This window comes from Panulirus ornatus, chromosome 40 (assembly GCF_036320965.1).
Source record: "Panulirus ornatus isolate Po-2019 chromosome 40, ASM3632096v1, whole genome shotgun sequence".
In the NCBI taxonomy this organism is placed as follows: Eukaryota; Metazoa; Arthropoda; class Malacostraca; order Decapoda; family Palinuridae; genus Panulirus; species Panulirus ornatus.
In genome coordinates this window covers 16,438,012-16,464,185 of record NC_092263.1, presented here as the reverse complement: position 1 = coordinate 16,464,185, position 26,174 = coordinate 16,438,012, and the positions used below count along the sequence as shown (strand labels likewise).

Genomic DNA, 26,174 nt, shown 5'->3' with positions numbered 1-26,174 from the left:
CTATTTCCCTGTACTGTTAGAACAAAGTTTTGCTGACAATTACTCAAATGTATATATATCCTACACATTTTCAGTTAGCAATAAGCTGATTTCAGTTTGCAATAAACATTCATTTCAGTTATCTCTGATTTGTTTATTCAGCAATAAATTAGAAATAAAGATTTAAATCCAACTCACGTTATATCGTGTTGCTTCATGTGTCGACGTAAAGCAAACTTAGTATTAAACTTTTTTTCACAAGCTGGGCAGGTAAATGAACGAGGTCGTCGATGAATTGTTTGGACATGATTCCTCTGAACAGAGCGTGTTTTGAATGAGGCTCCACATACCTCACACAAGAATGATCGCTCCTCAGAATGGGTGGCCTGGAGAGTAAAAACATCCTTCTAAAAAAACTGCTATTTTAGTACACTCTCATTCAACAAATACCAATCAAGTCTAGCTATCTATATCTCTGATGCTTATTTCAACTGGAACTCCTCCCACAGCAACAAGGTCTCCATAACTAAAGAGCTCCAGTGCCACTTCTTAGCCTTTACTGCCTCACGCTTAACACTGGCAGAGGGCAAGTGTAGCACAGTGTCTGCAGAGGCTCATACATAATGTTCCTAAAGACTACTTCTATCTAATGCTCCTACCTACTACTTCTACATAATGCTCCTGACTAAACGTTCCTACCTACTACTACTATCTACTTCTCCAACCATTTTGCCAAAAGGCAGGGCTCGCATATAGTGCTCACTGTAGGAAAACTAGCATTACGAAGAATGACTGCATGAGTTAAGTGTTGTCATACATTACATATGACAAGAGATTGCATGTTTGTGGACAGAATGCCAATAGACCACATGAAAGTGAGGAAGAAGTTGGTAAGCAGCCAACGACAGAGGAGGTATATTAATTACCTGGGTATCAGGAGGGTTAGTGACATTTGCTTAGTATGCCAGCACTTTTGTGGTTGTCAAGTTGCACTCCTCTGACCCAGGTAGGTAGCTGTGTTTTCTTTCTGCCTCACTACCAAACAAGATTTCTACAAATGTAGAAATTAGCCCAAAGAAGTTGTTGAGACATTGTTGAAAAACTCAATATGAAAAGGTTTCTGTGCATATTGGGTGAAAGAAAATAAACATAGTACTTTTCTTTTGGGAAGATAATAGGGAGGTTTACCTAAACTACAGACCTGTACTGCTGGAGAACAACAATCAGGAAGCAGTAATATGAGCTCTTGGCTCAGAGAAACTTTCTAAGCATCATGGGTTCAGAAGGAAGGAGACATAAGCCATAAGTTAAAAATTTTCTGGATTTTTATGAGAATAAGTATCATCTTAGAAAGGATAGAAATACGTAATGATCAGGCCCTATAAGTGTAAAACCCTTTCCCTACCCGGTATAATAATGTAATAACAATTAGGTAGCTGGAAACACCGAACATGTTCAGAACTGGAGGTAGATATCATCAAATGCATCTTCACTACACCCTTGTGGATAAGTTCAAAGACCATCTTCACCATACCCTTAAATGTAAATTCAAATGCCATCTTCACTACACCCTTCAGGATCAGTGGACAGGCATTCTTCACTACAACCTCATTTTCAAAGAAGACCCAACTGCAACTACATTTTAACCATTCCCTTGATACTACTAGCCTTCGGTGGAGGTGCATTTGACCTGACCTGCATCATCTTCATTACTCTGGAAAGAAAAATCTTTTTCATACATGTTCATCACATCCTTCACAAGCAAGGTAGTGTTAGGAGCAGATGGATGAGCCTTACAGAAAAAATCTTAATCTGATTCCTTCCTCTGTTTCCCCTTAAAAAGAGAAATAAATTCCATAAGCTGGAACAGAAAAACAGAAAAAGGATCCAAACTTGGAAAAAAAAAATGAAAATAAACAGAAAGAGAAAAACAGCATGTATCCCACCTACAGATGGAAACATATTTACACTAGAACAAACACAAGACATCTTTTGTCTATCTGCCTCTGGAGGAAATGCAGCTGAATAATCTAATACTAACATGAAACTGCTAGGGTACTGAGAAGTAGTTTTACTCATTTCTCTAAGACTCATGAGTCATAAAAACACAGAAAACCTACCATGTGTTCTTTGAGATAAGCAGCAGATCTGCAGACCTTCTGGCATATATGACATAAAAATCCGTATGGCCCGGCTTGTCCGCTGCTACCATCTGCCAGACTTTGATAGTGTGACACATGATGTTGCCTGATAATTATATAAAAAACTGTAGTTAAATGATGAGGCAACACACATTACATATATATATATATTATTTTTATTTATTTATTATACTTTGTCGCTGTCTCCCGCGTTTGCGAGGTAGCGCAAGGAAACAGATGAAAGAAATGGCCCAACCCCCCCCATACACACGTATATACATACGTCCACACACGCAAATATACATACCTACACAGCTTTCCATGGTTTACCCCAGACGCTTCACATGCCTTGATTCAATCCACTGACAGCACGTCAACCCTGGTATACCACATCGCTCCAATTCACTCTATTCCTTGCCCTCCTTTCACCCTCCTGCATGTTCAGGCCCCGATCACACAAAATCTTTTTCACTCCATCTTTCCACCTACAATTTGGTCTCCCTCTTCTCGTTCCCTCCACCTCCGACACATATATCCTCTTGGTCAATCTTTCCTCACTCATTCTCTCCATGTGCCCAAACCACTTCAAAACACCCTCTTCTGCTCTCTCAACCACGCTCTTTTTATTTCCACACATCTCTCTTACCCTTACGTTACTCACTCGATCAAACCACCTCACACCACACATTGTCCTCAAACATCTCATTTCCAGCACATCCATCCTCCTGCGCACAACTCTATCCATAGCCCACGCCTCGCAACCATACAACATTGTTGGAACCACTATTCCTTCAAACATACCCATTTTTGCTTTCCGAGATAATGTTCTCGACTTCTACACATTCTTCAAGGCCCCCAGAATTTTCGCCCCCTCCCCCACCCTATGATCCACTTCCGCTTCCATGGTTCCATCCGCTGCCAGATCCACTCCCAGATATCTAAAACACTCCACTTCCTCCAGTTTTTCTCCATTCAAACTCACCTCCCAATTGACTTGACCCTCAACCCTACTGTGCCTAATAACCTTGCTCTTATTCACATTTACTCTTAACTTTCTTCTTCCACACACTTTACCAAACTCAGTCACCAGCTTCTGCAGTTTCTCACATGAATCAGCCACCAGCGCTGTATCATCAGCGAACAACAACTGACTCACTTCCCAAGCTCTCTCATCCCCAACAGACTTCATACTTGCCCCTCTTTCCAAAACTTGCATTTACCTCCCTAACAACCCCATCCATAAACAAATTAAACAACCATGGAGACATCACACACCCCTGCCGCAAACCTACATTCACTGAGAACCAATCACTTTCCTCTCTTCCTACACGTACACATGCCTTACATCCTCGATAAAAACTTTTCACTGCTTCTAACAACTTTCCTCCCACACCATATATTCTTAATACCTTCCACAGAGCATCTCTATCAACTCTATCATATGCCTTCTCCAGATCCATAATGCTACATACAAATCCATTTGCTTTTCTAAGTATTTCTCATATACATTCCTCAAAGCAAACACCTGATCCACACATCCTCTACCACTTCTGAAACCACACTGCTCTTCCCCAATCTGATGCTCTGTACATGCCTTCACCCTCTCAATCAATACCCTCCCATATAATTTACCAGGAATACTCAACAAACTTATACCTCTGTAATTTGAGCACTCACTCTTATCCCCTTTGCCTTTGTACAATGGCACTATGCACGCATTCCGCCAATCCTCAGGCACCTCACCATGAGTCATACATACATTAAATAACCTTACCAACCAGTCAACAATACAGTCACCCCCTTTTTTAATACAACATGCAGGGAATACGTGGGAAGTATTCTTTCTCCCCTATCCCCAGGGATAATCTCAAGTAATATCCTGATAAATATTTCTTCTTCTTTCCCCTTTCCTCTATAAACAGTGTAATATCTTCCCATCCAAAAAATACATCAGATTTATATCTATCAACTTCCTGCTTTGCAAATGTGTGCTTTCTGTTATGGAAGTTTGGAACTGTTAGTGAGGAAGGGAGATTTTCACTTGCTAAAGTATGTTGGTGATTACATCACTACTACAAATATTTACCTCTTTGAAAGCCACTCATCAGGTTATTCTGGACCTTAGTTAATGATGTTAGCTTAAACAACAGACCAACTGTTAGTTAAGGGACTATAGTTAGAGTTACAGATATTGGAAAAGATACAGTAGTGTTTCTAGACTAGGCAGAAGTGCTATTCTAAAATAATCATTTATTTATTTATTTTGCTTTGTCACTGTCTCCCGCGTTAACGAGGTAGCACAAGGAAACAGACGAAAGAAATGACCCAACCCACCCACATACACATGTATATACATATACATCCACACATGCAAATATACATGCCTATACATCTCAACGTATACATATATATACACACAGACATATACATATATACACAAGTACATAATTCATACTCTCTGCCTTTATTCATTTCCATAGCCATCCCGCCACACATGGAATAACAACCCCCTCCCCCCTCATGTGTGCGAGGTAGCGCTAGGAAAAGACAACAAAGGCCCCATTCGTTCACACTCAGTCTCTAGCTGTCATGTAATAATGCACAGAAACCACAACTCCCTTCCCACATCCAGGCCCCACAGAACTTTCCATGGTTTACCCCAGACGTTTCACATGCCCTGGTTCAATCCATTGACAGCACGTCGACCCCGGTATACCACATCGTTCCAATTCACTCTATTCCTTGCACGCCTTTCACCCTCCTGCATGTTCAGGCCCCGATCACTCAAAATCTTTTTCACTCCATCTTTCCACCTCCAATTTGGTCTCCCACTTCTCCTTGTTCCCTCCACCTCTGACACATATATCCTCTTGGTCAATCTTTCCTCACTCATTCTCTCCATGTGACCAAGCCATTTCAAAACACCCTCTTCTGCTCTCTCAATCACACTATTTTTATTACCACACATCTCTCTTACCCTTACATTACTTACTCGATCAAACCACCTCACACCACATATTGTCCTCAAACATCTCATTTCCAGCACATCCACCCTCCTGCGCACAACTCTATCCATAGCCCATGCCTCACAACCATACAACATTGTTGGAACCACTATTCCTTCAAACATACCCATTTTTGCTTTCCGAGATAATGTTCTCGACTTCCACACATTCTTCAAGGCTCCCAGAATTTTCGCTCCCTCCCCCACCCTATGATAAGTCTTTCTTTCTTCTTTCATTCTATTCGCCATTTCCCACGTTGGAAAATTAAAAAGAAAATGAGAGGGGAGGATTTCCAGCCCCCGCTCCCTTCCCTTTTAATCGCCTTCTACGACACACAGGGAATATGTGGAAAGTATCTTTCTCCCCTGTCCCCAGGGATAATAAATATAATAATTCATTATTATGTAATGTTTTCCCTAAAAAAATGTATTAAACTTCTTTTTTGTTTGTATAGTTATGATTTAGAGGTCAGGAACTACAACTGAAAAATTAATAAATTACCTGCATTAGTTCACAGGTTATCTTATTTCAAAACTGCTAAAACTTAATTGAATTTTCTGGAAATTTTTACATTTCTCAATATGCTCACTATGAGCACTTCATATCACAAGACTTCTCATGCCTAAGATGTAACTTCAAAACTGAAGACACAGACCAGGTCCTCCTTAACTGTCCCATACTTATCCTACAAAGACCCACATACATCATCATCACACTTCTTGACCTGTGGTTACATCTGGTGGATATGATCAGCTTCCCGAGTGCTACGGGAGCTTCATAGAAAGGGATTATAGGGCATGAAGTTAAAAAAAAGTAAAGGTATATACTTCTCATGACAGTGAGAGTATGGATGTGTGAACATGAGTCTAGTCTTCATTTGTTTCTAACACAGGTGAGAGGGTCAACTAGGTATAGAAAAAAATTTGCTAACACAAACTTAATACAGTACTAAATATTCATACTTACTTCAGGGCATCCTGTCTCTTGAATGCTTTGCCACAAATATCACATAAGAATGGCCGGCAATTCTGGTGGACATTTTTGATGTGCCGAAGGAAGTGCTCTCGTCGCATGGTTTTGTAGGGACACTAATTAATGAGAAACACAAAGTATTAACTAGCTGCCAGTGATAAGGAAACACTGCTTTTAAACTACTATTACACTCAATATGTAATCCAGCTAAATCTAATCTGACCTGAACTAATACAAATGGTTGAAAATGTACATCACTGTCTGATATAAGGGAATAAATAAGCTACCATATACATGTATAAAAATTATATACATTTATATTCATTATACATAATTGCTGTTTCCCGTGTCAGTGAAGTAGCACCACGAAACAGTTGAAGAATGGCCCATCCACTCATATACACACATTTATATATACATAAATAGTGACATATACACATATACATACATATGCATATCAACATACACATACATATACATACACAGACATTACATACATACAGATGTACATATTCATACTTGTGAGGTAGCGCCAGGGAACACACGAAGAATGGCCCATCCACTCATATACATATATATATACATAAAGGCCATACATGCAAATATACATACATATTCAAATAAGCATTTACATGTATTTTATTTATTATTTTGCTTTGTCGCTGTCTCCCGTGTTTGCGAGGTAGCGCAAGGAAACAGACAAAAGAAAATGGCCCAACCCACCCCAATACACAATGTATATACATACACGTCCACACACGCAAATATACATACCTATACATCTCAATGTACACATATATATACACACACAGACACATACATATATACCCATGCACACAATTCACACTGTCTGCCTTTATTCATTTCCATCGCCACCTCGCCACACATGGAATACCATCCCCCTCCCCCCTCATGTGTGCAAGGTAGCACTAGGAAAAGACAACAAAGGCCCCATTCATTCACACTCAGTCTCTAGCTGTCATGCAATAATGCCCGAAACCACAGCTCCCTTTCCACATCCAGGCCCCACAGAACTTTCCATGGTTTACCCCAGACGCTTCACATGCCCTGATTCAATCCACTGACAGCACGTCAACCCCGGTATACCACATCGATCCAATTCACTCTATTCCTTGCCCGCCTTTCACCCTCCTGCATGTTCAGGCCCCAATCACACAAAATCTTTTTCACTCCATCTTTCCACCTCCAATTTGGTCTCCCTCTTCTCCTCGTTCCCTCCACCTCCGACACATATATCCTCTTGGTCAATCTTTCCTCACTCATTCTCTCCATGTGCCCAAACCATTTCAAAACACCCTCTTCTGCTCTCTCAACCACGCTCTTTTTATTTCCACACATCTCTCTTACCCTTACATTACGTACTCGATCAAACCACCTCACACCACACATTGTCCTCAAGCATCTCATTTCCAGCACATCCACCCTCCCGCGAACAACTCTATCCATAGCCCACGCCTCGCAACCATACAACATTGTTGGAACCACTATTCCTTCAAACATAGCCATTTTTGCTTTCCAAGATAATGTTCTCGACTTCCACACATTCTTCAAGGCTTCCAGGATTTTCGCCCCCTCCCCCACCCTATGATTTACATATATATATATATATATATATATATATATATATATATATATATATATATATATATATATATATAAATACACAATACAGACTCTTCTGTTTCCCCTTTTAGAAAGTTAAAATACAAGGAGGGGAGGGTTTCTGGCCCCCTGCTCCCGTCCCCTTTAGTTGCCTTCTACGACACGTGAGGAATGCGTGGGAAGTATTCTTTCTCCCCTATCCCCAGGGATAGCCCATGCCTTGCAACCATATAATATTGTTGGAACTACTATTCCTTCAAACATACCCATTTTTGCCCTCTGAGATAACGTTCTCTCCTTCCACATATTCTTCATCACTCCCAGAAACACCCTCCCCCACCCTGTGACTTCTACTTCCATGGTTCCATCTGCTGCTAAGTCTACTCCCAAATATCTAAAACATTTCACTTCTTCCAATTTTTCTCCATTCAAACTTACATCCTAATTAACTTGTCTCTCAACCCTACTGAACCAAATAACCTTGCTCTTCACATTTACTCTCAACTTTCTTTCACACACTTTTCCAAACTCAGTTACCAACCTCTGCAGTTTCTCACTCAAATCAGCCATGACCAATATCTATGAAACACTCCTAATATTAGGAAAAACCTTTTTAAAGGCTCAGGCAGCCTAAGGATGCACTACTTCCTGTAGCAAGGAAATGTAAACTCCTTTGGAGTGATAAGGTCTTTGATGAAGAACTCTCAATAATGCATAGAATGCAGCCTCACCAAAGGTGATTTTTCATTTTTTGTGTAAGCTCTTGTTGACAGAACCTAGCAACACCTATACATCCAACAACATGACGAAATCAGCACATATACAGTAAAGTACATCAATCTCTTTACTAAACAGTAATGTAAATAAAGAAAAAAATTGAAAGATGTATAATAATCCAAGAAATGGAAAGCCTGTTTTGATAAAGCGCATCTTGTCACTGTGTTATCTGAAAATTCTGGGCTGCTGAGATGTTACGGATGAGTGGCTCAATGAAGTCATCTCTGTGGCAGTCTCTAACTGGCTATAGCAGGCCTGAAATGTGAGAGCCCGAGCTACAACAAGTGGGGAAGGCCAGCACTTGCCACTTGGAAGCACAGAGATGGAGGGTCCTAATCCTGATTTTCCTAAAGATTATTCCTGAGAATTTTTCTAAAGCTCATATGAGAAACTAAAGAGAGAAATAAAACATACATGAATGACACAATGCATTTTTGCTTCATGAGTAGAGGGGAAATGTGTACAGTTAATACTTAACCCCAGCAAATGGGACAATGTCAAAAACACATCTGAAATGGAACAAGAATTAGCCAGATTTGAAAGAATCAAAGATGTATAATGAGCCATTTAAACAACCAAGGCTATTTAAACCCAGTATGTCATGGGAATCTAAACCGTGTTATGCTCATATTTTAATCTCTGTGTGCCAACACTATTTCTATACTCAACATATGCCCAGCAACTAAATGCATCACCTTTCACTTTGAATTTCCTTTGCTGTCCGTGAAAACTGTCTTCCTCTAATATCATGTCAAAACTCACTCTTCAAGGTCTTCTAATATGTTTAAATTTGATAGCTGGATGTCATGAACATCTGAAGCTCACAAAATCATCTACTTACACCACAGAGTGGCTGGGAAGGGCCATCTGGGGTATGAAATGTTCTCCTGCTATGGTAATCTCCTAGTAGCAAACTCAGCCTTCAGGACATTCCTGCTGGCTAATTAGAATTGTGGGTGACACATGGAATCTACAAATACCTCACATGAGTAAAGGAACCATTCATTCCTTCAACTGCTTACTTCTTGAAAGAGATTTTGGGTTTCAATAACCTAAAAATCAAAAAGTTCTGGTGTGCATATCTTTTGACTGCGAGGCATAAGTTATGGTACAGCATTAAAAGATTTCATATATCAGCAACATATGATGCTAACTTCACCAGTCAACTTTTGCTACATCTGTCATACTATAATCAACAAAGAAACAAAGCACTGGCTAAACAGGTAAATTATATTACATTCATCAAATATTGGAATTAGTAGAATGGGCAATAACCAAAAAGCAGTACAGCACAAAAGCATAAGAATTACTTATAGTACATATCTCTGTTTTCTATTACCTGGGGACATGTGTGCATATCAAGCATCTTGGAGGATGAATGTGTCCGACGGTGTCTCTGGAAGGCATAATGCCAGCTTGTCTTATAATCACAAGCATCACACTCAAACACACTTCCTGTCTGCAAGAGAAAGGTTATACAATTTTCCTTTCATTAAATTCACTTCCATAACACAAATTTGACTATAAACAGTGAAAGAATTAGATGCAATAAAGAATATGTTCACTTTTATTTATCACAGTTAAAAAACAGAGGGTTAAAGATACTGACATACGTTTAAGGTTGAATCATTGCGTCTTTGAACACTACAGAATGACCTGCATGCAATTTTTTTTTCTAAATGTTATGTATGGCAAAACCAGAAAGAGATGTAGATAAGACTTTCAAGTCAGATGGTACAAAATGATAAAACTCACAGGCTTTGGTTGCTTCGAAGTTTGGTGTTTAACTCGCATATGCTTAGTAAGCAGTTTTTGATCATCACAAGTATAAGCACAAAGATGACAGTTCAGAACCTGTTGTGCATGTGACATCTTGTGACGACGAAGATGACTGGCACGGATTGACACAAAGCTACATTCATTACAACGATACAATGCCAAACCCTGCAAGGTAAAGTGGTACAAATTCTACTGTGGAGACAAAACCTTCTTTTTGCAAAATCAAGAAAATCTAAGAACATTGCACTGGAATTTGTAGCCACTTGAAAAAATATGAATTTTTTTTGCCATTTACTACTGCTGTACAAAGATATTCACTTGGACAGAGATTTAAAAATACTCTCATACAACAAAGATCATGGCCCCCCTCCTGACTATCAATAAATGTTTCCCTCTCAAATTCATAAAGCAAGGTTTGTATTGAAAAATGACTGATGACCGGGAATAACTAGTTTAAAAAGAGGGACACATAAGCATACAAGGAATAAGAAATATGGTATGAGGGGATTATTATATCATGTATTAATTAATGGGCATGAAAAAGAAAGATCCCTAAATGTGAAAGTGCCTAGAGCAGCAGATGGTGGGATAATGCATAGAAAAGGGCAGCTGGGGGATGTCTGAAGGCAACAGTGAACTTTAAAGGCCTTCGGAAAAGAAAAAACTATACGGGAAAGAAAAAGATGGTGAAAATTCATATGCTTAGAAAAGACACTTGTGTGAAGAGATACAAGGAAAGACTGAATATAGTATGGTAAATGGTGAGAGTAAATAGAGCATGGTGATGTGAGAAATGGATGGTATTTAGAGATGCCATGCTGACATGTGTTAGAGAAGTGTGAGGCTTGCTGAAGATGGGAGGCAGGCATTTGAGAATGGGTAATGAGTGATGGGATGACAAGGTTGACAGTGTTACAGAGAAGAGTGGTGTATGGGCATTACTTACAGGAAGGGAGTGCAAGTGACTGGAAAATGTACATGAGACAGTGGAATAAACCCAAGGAGAAGGTGCAGGGGTTGAAAAATACATTTAATGAGAACTAAGGTTAATGAAAATTAGCAAACTTCAGGAAAAATAAGAAAACTTTTGAAAGGAGGTTAATAGTGTGAAGAAAAACAAAAGAGCAAAAAGGAACATCAGTGAGAGGGGCAAATGGGGAAGCAGTAGCAGATAGAAATCAAGTGAAGGAAATAGCATGAGTACTCCGAAGGATTACTGAACGTGTCTCAAGAAAGGGTGGTAGGTGTTGGGTGTTTGGGTCAAGGAAATATGTAAAATGGAGGCATGGTGAGTGGTTTGGTAAAGAGGGAAGAAGTAGTGAAATCTTTGCATATAATGAAAGTGGCAGGGTGGCTGGAGTGGATGGTACTGCAATTGAGTTTCTTCAAAAAATGGGTGACTGTGTTGTTGGCTGGTTGGTTGGGATTTTCAAACTATCTATAGATCATGGTGACATGCTAAGGATTGGTGGAATGCCCATAGAGTGCTACTGTATGAAGCCAGAGGGGATAATGGTGACCTTTCCAATTATAAAGGTACATGTTTGTTGGGTGTACCTAGTAAGCTATATGGGAGAGTGGTGACTGAGAGGGTGGTGGCATGCACAGAGCATTACATTAAATAGACCCAGATAGTTTCAGGAGTGGCAGAGGATGAGCAGATGAAGTGTCTGCTTTCAAGGGTGCATGTAAGAAATACTTAAGAGAAACAGAACGATTTGTATGTGGCATTCATGGATGAGGAAAGCATTTGACAGGGGTGATAGAAATGTTCTGTTGAAGGTGTTAAGAATATATGGTGTGAGAGGAAAGCTGTTAGAAGCAGCTAGGAGTTTTCATCGAGAGAGTAAGGCAAGCATGTGTGTAGGGAAAGGGAAGGGTGAGTAATTCCATTTGAAGGTGGGTTGGCAGTAGGGGTGTGCAATGTCAGGTGTGTGATGTCACCATGGTAGCTCAATTTGTTGATATATGGGATGGTGGGAGGTAAATCTAAGGGTCTTGGAGACAGTTGCAGGTGTGCATTTTGTTGGGGGTGGGGATGGCCTGAGAGGTGTCAGTTGATGCCTATTGATGACATGGCACTGGTGGCAGATTCAAATAAGAAACTGCAATACTTGTGTCTAAGTTTGGGAGAGGGAGCGGAAGGACAAAGTTGAAAGTAAAAGTTAATAAAAGCAAGGTTATTAGGTAATTCAATGAAGACAAACAGGTTCTTTGAAGTGTGAGATTGACTGGATAGAACTTGGGAGTGTTGTCAAGTGGTTTAATCCCTGGAAGTGGATATGGCAGTGAATGGAACCATGGGAGCTGAAGTGTTTCATAAGGTAGGTTAGCAGCAAAAATCCTGAGAGCATTGGAGAATTTGTGGAAAGCACACCTCATTACATATGATAATGAACTTTACTGAAGATATAGAAAGTCAGTGGCTTCTCAAAAATAAACACAATACCTAAAATACAAGAAATCAATAAATATATACAGTATGTATATTCTACTAACCTTGTCATGGAGTTGCATATGTTTCAGAAAATGGTTCTCTCTCATGCTCTTATAAGAACATATCTTACAAGAAAACTTGAATTTGACTTCCTCAGGGCAGCTATTCCTTGAATGATCTTCTTCAAGACTTTCAGACATGCTTATCTCAGGTTCACAAATAATCTTGTCATTTTCTACAACCATGTCTAACTCTTCTTCTTCATCTTTTTCTTTTGTCTTGTTTATATTAAGAATTTCATCAGTATTAATATTTTCCTTATTGCTTATACCTTCTATTCCATCACATCCTCTGAAATGGATCCCTCTATTATCCATGGGTTTGAACACAATATCCTTTGTAATTGATGACAATTTTGTAATAGATGACAATGTAAGATTGTCATCAGCCTTACTTATAACCAAAGACCTAAAGTCACTATCAATGCCACTCTTAATATCCTTAACTTCTGCATCATTTAGATTACTTACAATAATAGTTTTATCACAATCAGGTTCAGTTTTTAAATCACCGAAAAGTATTTCTACATTAGAATTCTGTTCTTGAGGGTCTGGGCAACTGTGTTGAGACAATTTGTCTTCACTTTCTTTTTCAATCTTAATATTACAATCCATATTTTTGGAGGTTTGATTTTGTGAAGGCTTATCAAAATTTTTTTCACTATAACCCCTAAGTATATGCTGCTTATCAGAACTCCTGACTTTAGTCTGAGACATCCAGAGTTTTCGAGGCCGTTTTCGCTGTGGGCGAGGCTCTGGAGAGAGTGGACGGGAAAGGACGGAATGATATCGTCGGGCAGAACGGTCAAGACCCAGTGAGGAAGCATAACGAGCAGTTGGTGGTGAGGGAATCAACTCACACATTATTCCAACTTCTCGTGTTCCACCAGGCACACTTGCTTGAGGTGAGGTAGGCAATCCTCTTATTTTTTGTATTTCTAAAAGAATCATGTCCTGTAAGAAAATGAGCTCAAATGAAATCTAAACAATATCTAAAAAAATTAAGCAGAAAAAGTATGTAATTATTAAAATGAGACTACATTTTATAAAGATAACTCAATGCAAAATATGGTGGAAGACAGAAATAATAATCAAACAATCCATATCTGGAATACTATTTCTTTTATGGTAGTCAAGATGGAGTAAGCACATACACAGACATATACGTATAAACACATGTACATATTCATACTTGCTTTCTTTCATCCATTCCTGTCACTATCCCACCCCACAGGAAACAGTATCACTGCCCTCCACTTCAGCAAGGTAGTGCCAGGAAAACAGACAAAAAGGCCACATTCATTCAAACTCAGTCTCTAGCTGTCACACCAAAACCACAGCTCCCTATCCACATCCAGGCCCCACAGACCTATCCATGGATTACCCCAGATGCTTAACATATCTTGGTTTAGTCCACTGACAGCACGTCGACCCCGGTGTACCACATTCACTCTATTCACTCTCATCCTCCTGTATGTTCAGGCCCCGATTGCTCAAAGTCCTTTTCACTCCATCCTTCCACCTCCAATTTGGTCTCCTGCTTCTCCTTGTTCCCTCTACCTCTGACATATATATCCTCTTTGTCAACCCTTCCTCACTCATTCTTTACAAATGTCCAAACCATTTCAACACACCCTCTTCTGCTCTAAATCACACTCTTTTCATTACCACACAGCTCTCTTACCCTTTCATTACATATTCAATAAAAGCACGTACACACCACATTTTGTCCTCAAACATTTCATTTCCGACACATCCCCCCTCCTTTATACAACCCTATCTAAAGCCCATGCCTTGCAACCATATAATATTGTTGGAACTACTATTCCCTTAAACATACCCATTTTTTGCTCTCCAAGATAACGTTCTCACCTTCCACACATTCCTCATCACTCCCAGAACCTTCGCCCCCTCCCCCACCCTGTGACTCACTTCTGCTTCCATGGTTCCATTCGTGGCTAAGTCCACTCCCAGATATCTAAAACACTTCACTTCCTCCAATTTTTCTCCATTCAAACTCACATCCCAACTAACTTGTCCCTCAGCCCTGCTGAACCTAAAAACCTTCCTCTTATTCACAGTTACTCTTAACTTTCTCCTTTTACACACTTTTCCAGACTCAGTCACCAATTTCTGCAATTTCTCACTTGAATCAGCCACCAGTGCTGTATCATTAGCAAGCAGCTGTCTCACTTTCCACGCCCTCTCATCCCCAACAGACTGCATACTCGCCCCTCTCTCCAAAAGTTTTGCTTTAACTTCCCTAACCACCCCAATGATAAACAAATAAAACAACCATGGGACATCACACGCCCCTGCTGCATACCGACATTCACTGGGAATCAATCACTCTCCTATCTTCCTACTCGTACACATGCCTTACATCCTTGGTAAAAACTTTTCACTGCTTTTAGCAGCTTACCTCCCACAAAGTATCTCTATCAACACTATCATATGCCTTCTCTTTAATATTCATATAATCATTACTTAGTCTCCCTTTTTAAAATCATGAGCTTACACTGAGTCACATCTTACTCTTATATCTTTCATTCTTTTATACTATTTGCCATGTCCCGCATTAGCGAGGTAGCGTTAAGAACAGAGGACTGGGCCTTTGAGGGAATATCCTCACCTGGCCCCCTTCTCTGTCCCTTCTTTTGGAAAATTAAAGAAAAACGAGAGGGGAGGGTTTCCAGCCCCCCGCTCCCTCCCCTTTTAGTCGCCTTCTACGACACGCAGGGAATACGTGGGAAGTATTCTTTCTCCCCTATCCCCAGGGATATCTACATATATAAATTCATATCATCATTACTAAAGCTTTTCAGCATTCATATGTCTGAAAACTGAAGTACCTTCATTTCACAAATTTTCATTTACTGAAAAAGAAAAAATACTCTTACCCGGGATGCTAAAAGCTCCACTAAAGAGCCTGATACAACTATCTGATCTGGACTAGTTTCAGTGACTCGCACACCTCTGGCAATCCCCTGCTGATGGAGAGTGATGAATATACCACTATCTGATGCTAGTCCCAGCTCTGATATTAGGTCTTTATGCAGTGTAGCTTCCATCTTTTCAAATGGCTAAGGGGGAAAGTCTGCATTAATATAAGGAATACATTTTACAAAATTCAGTTCGGTTAGATTTTTTTTTTGTACTTTAATTAACAGCATTTGAACCATGGAGAGATGTGCTTATGAACTGCTAAGGTGATAAACAGTACAGATCCTACATAACTCAAGTCAATTCATCACAGTAATTACCAACTCCTCATGCAGCCAGTTAACATGAGATTATCCAAGTTGAGTTCATGAATCTGAATCTTCCACTTCAGACATTCACTGACCTGGCCAAACAGAAGTTAACTAAATCCCTCATGACCAGCTATAAGTAAAACAGCTAACTTTTCAGTATGCCATACTCATGCTAGAGTCAATACATTGACCTCTAAAGGACCCAATCTATTTATCTATCTAACAATGTCTCTGATGCCTCTTCCCTCCTGGAACTTCCTCAAAGGGGTGGCCACAGCAACAGTCTCCATAACTAGAGAACTCCAGCACCATCTTTTCAAATGGCTAAGAGGGGAAGTTTGCATTAATATAAGGAATGCACTTTACAAAATTCACTTCAGTTAGAGATTTTTTTCTGTACTTTAATCAACAGCATTTGAACCATGGAGAGATGTGCTTATGAACTGCCAAAGTGATAAACAGTACAGATCCTACATAACTCAAATCAACTTGTCACAGTAATTACCTACTCCTCATGCAGCCAGTCAACATGAGATTATCCGAGTTGAGTTCAAGAATCTGAATCTTCCACTTCAGACATTCACTGACCTGGCAAAACAGAAGTTAACTAAATCTCTCATGCCATGCTATAAGTAAAACAGCTAACTTTTCAGTATGCCATACTCATGCTAGAGTCAATACATTAACCTCTATAGGACTCAATCTATTTATCTATCTACCTATGTCTCTGATGCCTGTTCCCTACTGGAACTTCCTCAAAGGGGTGGCCACAGCAACAGTCTCCATAACTAGAGAACTCCAGTGCCACATCTTAGCCTACATGCCTCATCCTTAACAGGCCAATGGCAGAGGGCAACTCTAGTGCAATGTCTGCAGAGGCTCCTACCTAATGCTCCTGCTGACTACTTTTACCTAATGCTTCTGCCAAATGTTCCTAAGTACCACTTCTACTTAATGTTCCTACCTAAATGTTTCTAACTACTACTTCTATCTTCTACCATTTTGCCAAAAGGCAGGGCTAGCACACAGTGCTCACCACAAGAATATCTAGAGTTTATGAAAAATGATGTGTGTGAATTATGTCAAGTGTTACTTGACAAAGAGATTGTATATTTGGGGACAGAATGCCAGTAATCCAAGTGGGAGAGGCACAAAGAAAAGACTGTTACCTGGGTCAGAGGAGTGCAACTTGACAACCACTTAAGTGCTGGCTCACTACGCAGCTGTCACCAACCCTCCTGATACTCACATGGGTAGTATTGGTTATGTACCTACCTGGTTGTTGACTGCCTACCAACTACTACCTACATACTAGTATATTCTTTGGTATGGAGACTCAAGCCATAATGGTGTTGACTGTCTCTTCCCTTCCTAAATCACAAAGGCATGCCTTACCAGTATGAAAAAGTGCCTTATGTAACAAGCGACTTAAATTAGTACCAGCAAAACATTCAAGTTTTTGAGTCACCTACACAACACAAGTGGGGTACATAAAGCCTTGGTATACTCCCTACATCACTAAATGGCTAATCAAGGATAGTCTTTGGGGCATTAATTATGGTGGCAATAAATTGGTGGATGTTGTACAGTTAGCACAGAAAAAAGTTCTTTTTTTTATCAGTAATTCATTAATGGAGATGGAGAAGACACAAAAGTGTATAAGTCAGTAAAAAAGAGCACACAATAAGAAAAGTTTGCTTGGTATGCCAAATTCAAATGTCTGCACTGCAATAAATATGGATAATTTAGCAGAGTTTTTTCTTTTTCTCTGACTTTTCTAAATATTTACAACCATTTGATGAGATTAATTTTCTTTTCTTATTTTCTTAATAAACCCCAGTCTTGGGTACCTCTCTAAATTTCCTGGGCTGAGCCATTTATGGTTAACAAGGGAGGTTGAGCTAATTACCACATGTCCCCATGGTTCATGCATTGTTTTTATATGGAAAAAAGTGTCTCATACTTCAATGTTGATTTTCTGTCATTAACAATGAGTTAAAACAACATGGTCAAGCCTGTTTATATGAAGAAAACTAGCAAACTAATTCATATCATTACTGAATAACTCAAGCTTTTAAAATCACATAAAATACCAAATGAACATACCAATGTTCAACCAGTATCAATTCCACCTAGATAGATTTTTTTTAACCAAGATCACTCATGCAACTGAATGCCCTAAGAAAGACCACCTCATTTACTTTATATTTTTCTTTTATACCTATTTGCCATTTCCCACATTAGCAAGGTAGCATCAAGAACAGAGAACTGAGACTTAGAGAAAAAAAATCCTTACTAGGCCCACTTCTCTGTTCCTTCCTTTGGAAAAGTAAAAATGAGAGGGAAGGATTTCCAGCCCCCCACTCCCATCCCTTTCACTCATCTTCAGTGACATGAAGGGAATATGTGGAAAGTAATCTTTCTCCGTATCCCCAGGGATGATTTATTCACTGCATGTCACGGAAGGCGACTAAAAGAGGAGGGATCAGGGGGCTGGTATTCCTCCCCTCCCATTTCTAATTTTCCCAAAGAAGGAACAGAGAAGTAGGCCAAGTGAGGATATTCCCTCTAAGACTCAGTCCTGTGTTTTTAACACTACCTTGCTAACGTGGGAAATGCGAATATAGAAAAATATTTATATATTTCTTTCTTTTAAACTATTCGCCATTTCCCGTGTTAGCGAGGTAGCGTTAAGAACAGAGGACTGGGCCTTTTTTGGAACATCCTCACCTGGCCCCCTCTGTTCCTTCTTTTGGAAAAAAAAAAAAAAATATATATATATATATATATATATATATATATATATATATATATATATATATATATATATATATATTCTTTTTTTTTTGCTTTGTTGCTGTCTCCCGCGTCTGCGAGGTAGCGCAAGGAAGCAGACGAAAGAAATGGCCCAACCCACCCCCATACACAATGTATATACATACACGTCCACACATGCAAATATACATACCTATGCATCTCATTGTACACATATATATACACACACAGACATATACATATACACATGCACACAATTCACACTGTCTGCCTTTATTCATTCCCATCGCCACCTCGCCACACATGGAATAAAATCCCCCTCCCCCTCATGTGTGCGAGGTAGTGCTAGGAAAAGACAACAAAGGCCCCATTCGTTCACACTCAGTCTCTGCAATAATGCCCAAAACCACAGCTCCCTTTCCACATCCAGGCCCCACACAACTTTCCATGGTTTACCCCAGACGCTTCACATGCCCTGATTCAATCCATTGACAACATGTCGACCCCGGTATACCACATCGATCCAATTCACTCTATTCCTTGCCCGCCTTTCACCCTCCTGCATGTTCAGGCCCCGATCACTCAAAATCTTTTTCACTCCATCTTTCCACCTCCAATTTGGTCTCCCACTTCTCCTCGTTCCCTTCACCTCCGACACATATATCCTCTTGGTCAATCTTTCCTCATTCATTCTCTCCATGTGCCCAAACCATTTCAAAACACCCTCTTCTGCTCTCTCAACCACGCTCTTCTTATTTCCACACATCTCTCTTACCCTTACATTACTTACTCGATCAAACCACCTCACACCACATATTGTCCTCAAACATCTCATTTCCAGCACATCCACCCACCTGCGCACTACTCTATCCATAGCCCACGCCTCGCAACCATACAATATTGTTGGAACCACTACTCCTTCAAACATAGCCATTTTTGCTTTCGGAGATAATGTTCTCGACTTCCACACATTCTTCAAGGCTCCCAGGATTTTCGCCCCTTCCCCACCCTATGATTCACTTCTGCTTCCATGGTTCCATCCGCTGCCAGATCCACTTCCAGATATCTAAAACACTTTACTTCCTCCAGTTTTTCTCCATTCAAACTTACCTCCCAATTGACTTGACCCTCAACCCTACTGTACCTGATAACCTTGCTCTTATTCACATTTACTCTTAACTTTCTTCTTTCACACACTTTATATTATGAGTTTTCCAAAATCTCCAAAAGAAGGAACATTGGTGCTGCCTCGCTAATGTGGGAAATGGCGAATAGTATGAATGAAAGAAAGATATATATATATTTGTGAGGCCTGGATGTGGAAAGGGAGCCGTGGTTTCGGTGCATTATACATGAGAGCTAGAGACCTTTGTTGTCTTTTCCTAGCGCTACCCTGTGCACATGCAGGGGGAGGGGGTTGTCATTTCATGTGTGGCAGGGTGGCAACAGGAATGAATAAGGGCAGATAGTATGAATTATGTACATGTGTATATATGTATATCTCTGTGTGTGTGTATATATATATATGTGTATATGTTGAGATGTATAGGTATGTATATTTGCGTGTGTGGACGTGTATGTATATACATGTGTATGTGGGTGGGTTGGGCCATTCTTTCGTCTGTTTCCTTGCACTACCTCGCTAACGCGGGAGACAGCGAAAAAGCAAAATAAAATAATAAAATACGTAAGTATAGGTATACATATGTGTGTGCCATGCTTTCGTCTGTTTCCTTGTGCTACCTTGCTACCACGGGAGACAGTGACAAAGTATTATGAAATATATATGTATATATATATATATATATATATATATATATATATATATAGTCAATTGGGAGGTGAGTTTGAATGGAGAAAAACTGGAGGAAGTGAAGTGTTTTAGATATCTGGGAGTGGATCTGGCAGCGGATGGAACCATGGAAGCGGAAGTGGATCATAGGGTGGGGGAGGGGGCGAAAATCCTGGGGGCCTTGAAGAATGTGTGGAAGTCGAGAACATTATCTCGGAAAGAAAAAATGGGTATGTTTGAAGGAATAGTGGTTCCAACAATGTTGTATGGTTGCGAGGCGTGGGCTATGGATAGAGTTGTGCGCAGGAGGATGGATGTGCTGGAAATGAGATGTTTGAGGACAATGTGTAGTGTGAGGTGGTTTGATCGAGTGAGTAACGTGATGGTAAGAGAGATGTGTGGAAATAAAAAGAGCGTGGTTGAGAGAGCAGAGGAGGGTGTTTTGAGGTGGTTTGGGCACATGGAGAGGATGAGTGAGGAAAGATTGACCAAGAGGATATATGTGTCGGAGGTGGAGGGAACAAGGAGAAGAGGGAGACCAAATTGGAGGTGGAAAGATGGAGTGAAAAAGATTTTGTGTGATCGGGGCCTGAACATGCAGGAGGGTGAAAGGAGGGCAAGGAATAGAGTGAACTGGAGCGATGTGGTATACCGGGGTTGACGTGCTGTCAGTGGATTGAAGCAAGGCATGTGAAGCGTCTGGGGTAAACCATGGAAAGCTGTGTAGGTATGTATATTTGCGTGTGTGGACGTATGTATATACATGTGTATGGGGGGGTTGGGCCATTTCTTTCGTCTGTTTCCTTGCGCTACCTCGCAAACGCGGGAGACAGCGACAAAGTATAATAAAAAAAAAAATAAATAATATAAAATATACTAAAACGCTTTCTCATGGATACCAATATGAATGGATTCTCCAGAAAGTTTTTAATTCTATAACAACTTTAATGGTTGTATAATTTGTTTATGGATGGGGTTGTTAGGGAGGTAAATGCAAGAGTTTTGGAAAGAGGGGTAAGTATGAAGTCTGTTGGGGATGAGAGAGCTTGGGAAGTGAGTCAGTTGTTGTTAGCTGATGATACAGCGCTGGTGGCTGATTCATGTGAGAAACTGCAGAAGCTGGTGACTGAGTTTGGTAAAGTGTGTGGAAGAAGAAAGTTAAGAGTAAATGTGAATAAGAGCAAGGTTATTAGGTACAGTAGGGTTGAGGGTCAAGTCAATTGGGAGGTGAGTTTGAATGGAGAAAAACTGGAGGAAGTGAAGTGTTTTAGATATCTGGGAGTGGATCTGGCAGCGGATGGAACCATGGAATCGGAAGTGGATCATAGGGTGGGGGAGGGGGCGAAAATTCTGGGGGCCTTGAAGAATGTGTGGAAGTCGAGAACATTATCTCGGAAAGAAAAAATGGGTATGTTTGAAGGAATAGTGGTTCCAACAATGTTGTATGGTTGCGAGGCGTGGGCTATGGATAGAGTTGTGCGCAGGAGGATGGATGTGCTGGAAATGAGATGTTTGAGGACAATGTGTGGTGTGAGGTGGTTTGATCGAGTAAGTAACGTAAGGGTAAGAGAGATGTGTGGAAATAAAAAGAGCGTGGTTGAGAGAGCAGAAGAAGGTGTTTTGAAATGGTTTGGGCACAAGGAGAGAATGAGTGAGGAAAGATTGACCAAGAGGATATATGTGTCGGAGGTGGAGGGAACGAGGAGAAGAGGGAGACCAAATTGGAGGTGGAAAGATGGAGTAAAAAAGATTTTGTGTGATCGGGGCCTGAACATGCAGGAGGGTGAAAGGAGGGCAAGGAATAGAGTGAATTGGAGCGATGTGGTATACCGGGGTTGACGTGCTGTCAGTGGATTGAATCGGGGCATGTGAAGCGTCTGGGGTAAACCATGGAAAGCTGTGTAGGTATGTGTATTTTGCGTGTGTGGACGTATGTATATACATGTGTATGGGGGTGGGTTGGGCCATTTCTTTCGTCTGTTTCCTTGCGCTACCTCGCAAACGCGGGAGACAGCGACAAAGCAAAAAAAGAAAAAAATATATATATATATATATTTTGGTCGAGGTGGTGTGCAAAATGAGAGGGTTAGAGAAAATGATTTGGTAAACAGAGTAGAGGTAGTAAAAGCTTTGCGGAAGATGAAAGCCGGCAAGGCAGCAGGTTTGGACGGTATTGCAGTGGAATTTATTAAAAAAGGGGGTGACTGTATTATTGACTGGTTGGTAAGGTTATTTAATGTATGTATGACTCATGGTGAGGTGCCTGAGGATTGGCGGAATGCATGCATAGTGCCACTGTACAAAGGCAAAGGGGATAAGAGTGAGTGCTCAAATTACAGAGGTATAAGTTTGTTGAGTATTCCTGGTAAATTATATGGGAGGGTATTGATTGAGAGGGTGAAGGCATGTACAGAGCATCAGATTGGGGAAGAGCAGTGTGGTTTCAGAAGTGGTAGAGGATGTGTGGATCAGGTGTTTGCTTTGAAGAATGTATGTGAGAAATACTTAGAAAAGCAAATGGATTTGTATGTAGCATTTATGGATCTGGAGAAGGTATATCATAGAGTTGATAGAGATGCTCTGTGGAAGGTATTAAGAATATATGGTGTAGGAGGCAAGTTGTTAGAAGCAGTGAAAAGTTTTTATCGAGGATGTAAGGCATGTGTACGTGTAGGAAGAGAGGAAAGTGATTGGTTCTCAGTGAATGTAGGTTTGCGGCAGGGGTGTGTGATGTCTCCATGGTTGTTTAATTTGTTTATGGATGGGGTTGTTAGGGAGGTGAATGCAAGAGTTTTGGAAAGAGGGGCAAGTATGAAGTCTGTTGGGGATGAGAGAGCTTGGGAAGTGAGTCAGTTGTTGTTCGCTGATGATACAGCGTTGGTGGCTGATTCATGTGAGAAACTGCAGAAGGTGGTGACTGAGTTTGGTAAAGTGAGTGAAAGAAGAAAGTTAAGAGTAAATGAGAATAAGAGCAAGGTTATTAGGTACAGTAGGGTTGAGGGTCAAGTCAATTGGGAAGTAAGTTTGAATGGAGAAAAACTGGAGGAAGTAAAGTGTTTTAGATATCTGGGAGTGGATCTGGCAGCGGATGGAACCATGGAAGCAGAAGTGGATCATAGGGTGGGGGAGGGGGCGAAAATCCTGGGAGCCTTGAAGAATGTGTGGAAGTCGAGAACATTATCTCGGAAAGCAAAAATGGGTATGTTTGAAGGAATAGTGGTTCCAACAATGTTGTATGGTTGCGAGGCGTGGGCTATGGATAGAGTTGTGCGCAGGAGGATGAATGTGCTGGAAATGAGATGTTTGAGGACAATGTGTGGTGTGAGGTGGTTTGATCGAGTAAGTAACGTAAGGGTAAGAGAGATGTGTGGAAATAAAAAGAGCGTGGTTGAGAGAGCAGAAGAGGGTGTTTTGAAATGGTTTGGGCACATGGAGAGAATGAGTGAGTTAAGATTGACCAATAGGATATATGTGTCGGAGGTGGAGGGAACGAGAAGTGGGAGACCAAATTGGAGGTGGAAAGATGGAGTGAAAAAGATTTTGTGTGATCGGGGCCTGAACATGCAGGAGGGTGAAAGGAGGGCAAGGAATAGAGTGAATTGGATCGATGTGGTATACTGGGGTTGACGTGCTGTCAGTGGATTGAATCAGGGGATGTGAAGCGTCTGGGGTAAACCATGGAAAGCTGTGTAGGTATGTATATTTGCGTGTGTGGAGTTATGTATATGCATGTGTATAGGGAAAGGTTGGGCCATTTCTTTTGTCTGTTTCCTTGCGCTACCTCGCAAACGCGGGAGACAGCGGAAAAAAAAAAAAAATCTTACTTCTTCATCCTACCACTCACTACCCTTTCTAATCAACCCACCTCCCACTCTTCTCATGCCACAAGCATCTTTTGCGCAATCCATCACTGATTCCCTAAATACATCCCATTCCTCCCCAACTCCCCTTACTTCCATTGTTCTCACCTTTTTCCATTCTGTACTCAGTCTCTCTTGGTACTTCCTCACACAAGTCTCCTTCCCAAGCTCACTTACTGTCACCACCCTGTTCACCCCAACATTCACTCTTCTTCTCTGAAAACCCATACAAATCTTCACCTTAGCCTCCACAAGATAATGATCAGACATCCCTCCAGTTGCACCTCTCAGCACAATAACATCCAAAAGTCTCTCTTTCGCGCGCCTGTCAATTAACACGTAATCCAATAACGGTCTCTGGCCATCTCTCCTACTTACATACGTATACTTATGTATATCTCGCTTTTTAAACCAGGTATTCCCAATCACCAGTCCTTTTTCAGCACATAAATCTACAAGCTCTTCACCATTTCCATTTACAACACTGAACACCCCATGTATACCAATTATTCCCTCAACTGCCACATTACTCACCTTTGCATTCAAATCACCCATCACTATAACCCGGTCTCGTGCATCAAAACCACTGAAAGAGAAGAGAGAGGCATTTGGACGATTTTTGAAGGGAAAAAATGCAATTGAGTGGGAGATGTATAAAAGAAAGAGACAGGAGGTCAAGAGAAAGGTGCAAGAGGTGAAAAAGAGGGCAAATGAGAGTTGGGGTGAGAGAGTATCATTAAATTTTAGGGAGAATAAAAAGATGTTCTGGAAGGAGGTAAATAAAAAGCGTAAGACAAGGGAGCAAATGGGAACTTCAGTGAAGGGCGCAAATGGGGAGGTGATAACAAGTAGGGGTGATGTGAGAAGGAGATGGAGTGAGTATTTTGAAGGTTTGTTGAATGTGTTTGATGATAGAGTGGCAGATATAGGGTGTTTTGGTCGAGGTGGTGTGCAAAGTGAGAGGGTTAAGGAAAATGATTTGGTAAACAGAGAAGAGGTAGTAAAAGCTTTGCGGAAGATGAAAGCCGGCAAGGCAGCAGGTTTGGATGGTATTGCAGTGGAATTTATTAAAAAAGGGGTGACTGTATTATTGACTGGTTGGTAAGGTTATTTAATGTATGTATGACTCATGGTGAGGTGCCTGAGGATTGGCGGAATGCATGCATAGTGCCATTGTACGAAGGCAAAGGGGATAAGAGTGAGTGCTCAAATTACAGAGGTATAAGTTTGTTGAGTATTCCTGGTAAATTATATGGGAGGGTATTGATTGAGAGGGTGAAGGCATGTACAGAGCATCAGATTGGGGAAGAGCAGTGTGGTTTCAGAAGTGGTAGAGGACGTGTGGATCAGGTGTTTGCTTTGAAGAATGTATGTGAGAAATACTTAGAAAAGCAAATGGATTTGTATGTAGCATTTATGGATCTGGAGAAGGCAAATCATAGAGTTGATAGAGATGCTCTGTGGAAGGTATTAAGAATATATGGTGTGGGAGGCAAGTTGTTAGAAGCAGTGAAAAGTTTTTATCGAGGATGTAAGGCATGTGTACGTGTAGGAAGAGAGGAAAGTGATTGGTTCTCAGTGAATGTAGGTTTGCGGCAGGGGTGTGTGATGTCTCCATGGTTGTTTAATTTGTTTATGGATGGGGTTGTTAGGGAGGTGAATGCAAGAGGTTTGGAAAGAGGGGCAAGTATGAAGTCTGTTGGGGATGAGAGAGCTTGGGA

The 26,174-nt window shown here is 40.7% G+C and overlaps 1 protein-coding gene across 2 annotated transcripts in view; it reads right to left on the bottom strand.

The window, feature by feature from the left end:
- LOC139761479 (uncharacterized) overlaps positions 1 to 26,174 on the bottom strand; it is a 57,938-nt gene that overhangs the window by 17,196 nt on the left and 14,568 nt on the right. For both annotated transcript variants that reach the window (XR_011715522.1, XM_071685733.1), the window contains exons 5-11: positions 15,673 to 15,855; positions 12,776 to 13,726; positions 10,253 to 10,441; positions 9,837 to 9,956; positions 6,092 to 6,213; positions 2,100 to 2,226; positions 178 to 365 (exon numbers count right to left, since the gene is read on the bottom strand). Coding sequence is in view for 1 of the 2 variants with exons in the window: in XM_071685733.1 (XP_071541834.1) it covers positions 178 to 365; positions 2,100 to 2,226; positions 6,092 to 6,213; positions 9,837 to 9,956; positions 10,253 to 10,441; positions 12,776 to 13,726; positions 15,673 to 15,855 (1,880 nt within the window). In the remaining variant the exon portion in view is untranslated. The remainder of the gene's footprint in view (positions 1 to 177; positions 366 to 2,099; positions 2,227 to 6,091; positions 6,214 to 9,836; positions 9,957 to 10,252; positions 10,442 to 12,775; positions 13,727 to 15,672; positions 15,856 to 26,174) is intronic.